General features: G+C 60.8%; 1 protein-coding gene across 1 annotated transcript in view; it reads right to left on the bottom strand.

Moving 5' to 3' along the window:
• PSMF1 (proteasome (prosome, macropain) inhibitor subunit 1 (PI31)) overlaps window positions 1-399 on the bottom strand; it is a 6939-nt gene extending 6540 nt beyond the window's left edge. Inside the window, exon 1 of the mRNA XM_010002310.1 lies at window positions 373-399. Coding sequence (XP_010000612.1) covers window positions 373-399 — 27 coding nt within the window. The remainder of the gene's footprint in view (window positions 1-372) is intronic.
• Between the last annotated feature and the right edge of the window lie 2357 nt (window positions 400-2756).

Raw genomic sequence — 2756 nt, 5'->3', positions numbered from 1 at the left:
GGCTCCTTCCCGCGGCTGCTGCCTCTGACAACATCCACATTTCACTTTCCCGGCACTGCCCGGCCCTGGGTGGGCGAGAGGGCACCGGTGCTTTTGTTCCGTTGTCCCCTCAGGAGGAAGAATTTGAAATCTCGGGTCTCGCTCCGGAAGCCTGATGCTAAATCCTGCATCCCAGCACTGGTACCTGCCTTCCCCCGCCTGCCTGCGGAGCCAGTGCAGGTGCGGGAGCACGTGGGGGTTTGGGATCAGCGCCCATGGGAGCCGGTGGGGCGAGAGGTGGCAGGAATCACGCACGAGCTGTGCTGAGTCCTCACCAAGCTTTCATCTGTCCGTCCAGTTCCTGCCATCCCTCCCCCACCACCTGCTGTGCACCCTCTCACCAGCACCCTGTGCACCCATCCAGGCTTGTCCTTCCGTGGCCTCACCTCCAGGTCCATCCTTCGTTTATTTTTCCTTCCCCACGTCGTGTTGGACCACACACAAGGGGGGAGTTCTGGTGCTGAGACCTCCCTGGCTCAAGCAGCCCCTCAGTGGGCATGGAGTAAAATGGGATGCCTCCAGGTGTCCCCTCACCATGAGACCCTCCTTGGCACCAGGACCCCACCATACCTGATCTGGTGGCCCCGGGACTGGCTACAGCTCCATCAAAGCTGCCTTTCCAACACGCCCCATGCCTCGCCACACAGTCTGGCTCCCCGTGGGCTCCTTCCTCTGTTCCAGTGTCTCACTTGCTCTGTGGCTCGTCGATGATGAAAACCAGTGGCCACATGAAAGCGGCTCCCCCAGCGAGAGTCGGGGGCCTGCGAGCCGCGTGGGAGGTAGCGGGGACACAGCCCCGCGGCCAAGCCATTAGCAAGGTGACAAGGATCCCCGGGCCGGCTCCTTAGTGCTGCGAGACAAGTGTGTCACGTTGGGTGCCGGGCACAGCGGTGCCATCGCCGGAGCAAAGCCGGGAGCGACGCTGCGAGAGCTGAGAGCAGCCCCCGGAGCAGCCGGAGCCCCCGACACCGACACGTGTTCACGAGGATTCGTGCTGACTCTTGCACCAGCCCGTGGAAATGCAGGGGAAGCTGCATGTGGCCCTTTTCCTCCCTCTTTTACTCGTGGATGGGACCCTTGGGGTTGCGTGGCTCATGGAGAGCTGCTCACCACAGGAGCGGGGCCAGGGGGTGTCCCAGGGGGTGCTTGGGGCAGGTAGAGGGATGTGTCAGCCCGGGTCACCTCCGTCAGACGAGCCGCAGCCTCCCTGACCTTCATACTTCCCTGCTGCCTCACTGCTCCCGGTGGATGCGCCCGCTGCGGTGTCGGTGTTGTAACGAGCTGAAGAGGAAACTGATTTCCCAATCACCCACCCCCCTGGCAGCCCTCCGTGCTGGGAATGGCAGCCAGCAAAGCTGGGGCAACTGGCTCACCCCTGTGCCACGTGTGCTGGCCCTGGAACCTCTGGCAGAAGGCAGAGGGGGGGACTGGGTACCCCCGGCTGGTGTTCAGGTGTCTGGGGCTGCTGTTGCTTGAGAGCATCCTCCCTCCTTTGCCATGGATGGGAAACCCATGCTCTGTGCACGCAGTACTTCCCAGAAGCAGCCAGAGGGAGGGAAGGAATCCCCTGCTGCCAAGCAGGGAGAGCCAGGGCAGCCTCCTCCACCCTCTGGGGCATGTAAGGAGCCACCTGAAAGTGACCAAAATCACTATGCCCAGGGACATCGGGTGGAACAGGGTATTGGTGGCTCCTGGAACAGGCTCCCATCATCTTCCCTTGAGAGGGGACGTAGTCACTGTGAAAATCTGACCTCCTCTGCAATTCCCCAGGATTCAATTCCAGGGAAAGATGAGACTGAGGCAGGAGAAAGGGGGTTTTTCTCCAGGGAAGAAATTCAAACCACATGCAGGCAGACTCACCACAGTAGCAGGAGGAGAGAGCAGGCCCTGGGCAGTGAGGCCAAATGTAAAGTCAATTAGCACTTTCAAGACTCAAAACGTGCTGAAGTGCTGTGCTTCGAGCAGGCATGATCCCTTTTGGAGGGAGCCTGCCAAGAGGGCTGGAAAATAATTAGGAAGCCCAGAGCCCCAGTGATTCCCAGAAAACCCTCTTAGCTCTGTGGTGGAAACCTTGCTTGTGGGGAGTGCGATGCACAAACACAGTTGTGACTCATCAACTGGATGGAGCTAAAGTCAATTTTTCAGAGGTCAACACACTGGTGTCCTAATGAGCTTCACCCTCACTGGGGCTCCTGCCATAATTCAGGGGATGCCCAACAGATCTGAGAGTACTGGGGGAGGGAGGAGGGTTGTTTTGTGGGATATGTGTCATCCAGAGACACCAGCACCTTCCTAAGGGGCAGTGGTGATGAGGAAACTGAGGCACAGAGTGCTCAAACCCCCCGAGCCAGCATCAACCCCAGTCTCCTGACCCGCTGCTCCCACTCTGCAACCCCACCATCCCCATCCCTGCAGCCCAGGTGGACTCTGCCATCCCCTTCCCCTGCTCTCGGGGGATCTTGGACGTGAACCCGAAAGGCCGGGGAACAGCCTTGAAGGAACAAAAACAAGACAATCAATCACCCTTGCTTCACTCCCTCCCCAGCCTGCAGGCTGAGCCGGGGTTGCATTGTGCGGAGCCGGAGGGACTCCACATCAAAGCGGGGAGCAGCTGGCTGCCGGGCCGCCCAGCGCCCAGACGGCAGCGCCCTGCCCACCAGCTGCCCGGACGGGCGGGGCTGCCGCCCGCTCCTGCCCCGGCCTCTGCCGGCGAACCT

The sequence above is a fragment of the Chaetura pelagica genome, unplaced genomic scaffold (assembly GCF_000747805.2).
Source record: "Chaetura pelagica isolate M959 unplaced genomic scaffold, ChaPel_1.0 scaffold1317, whole genome shotgun sequence".
NCBI lineage: Eukaryota > Metazoa > Chordata > Aves > Apodiformes > Apodidae > Chaetura > Chaetura pelagica.
This window is presented reverse-complemented; position numbering and strand designations above follow the sequence as displayed.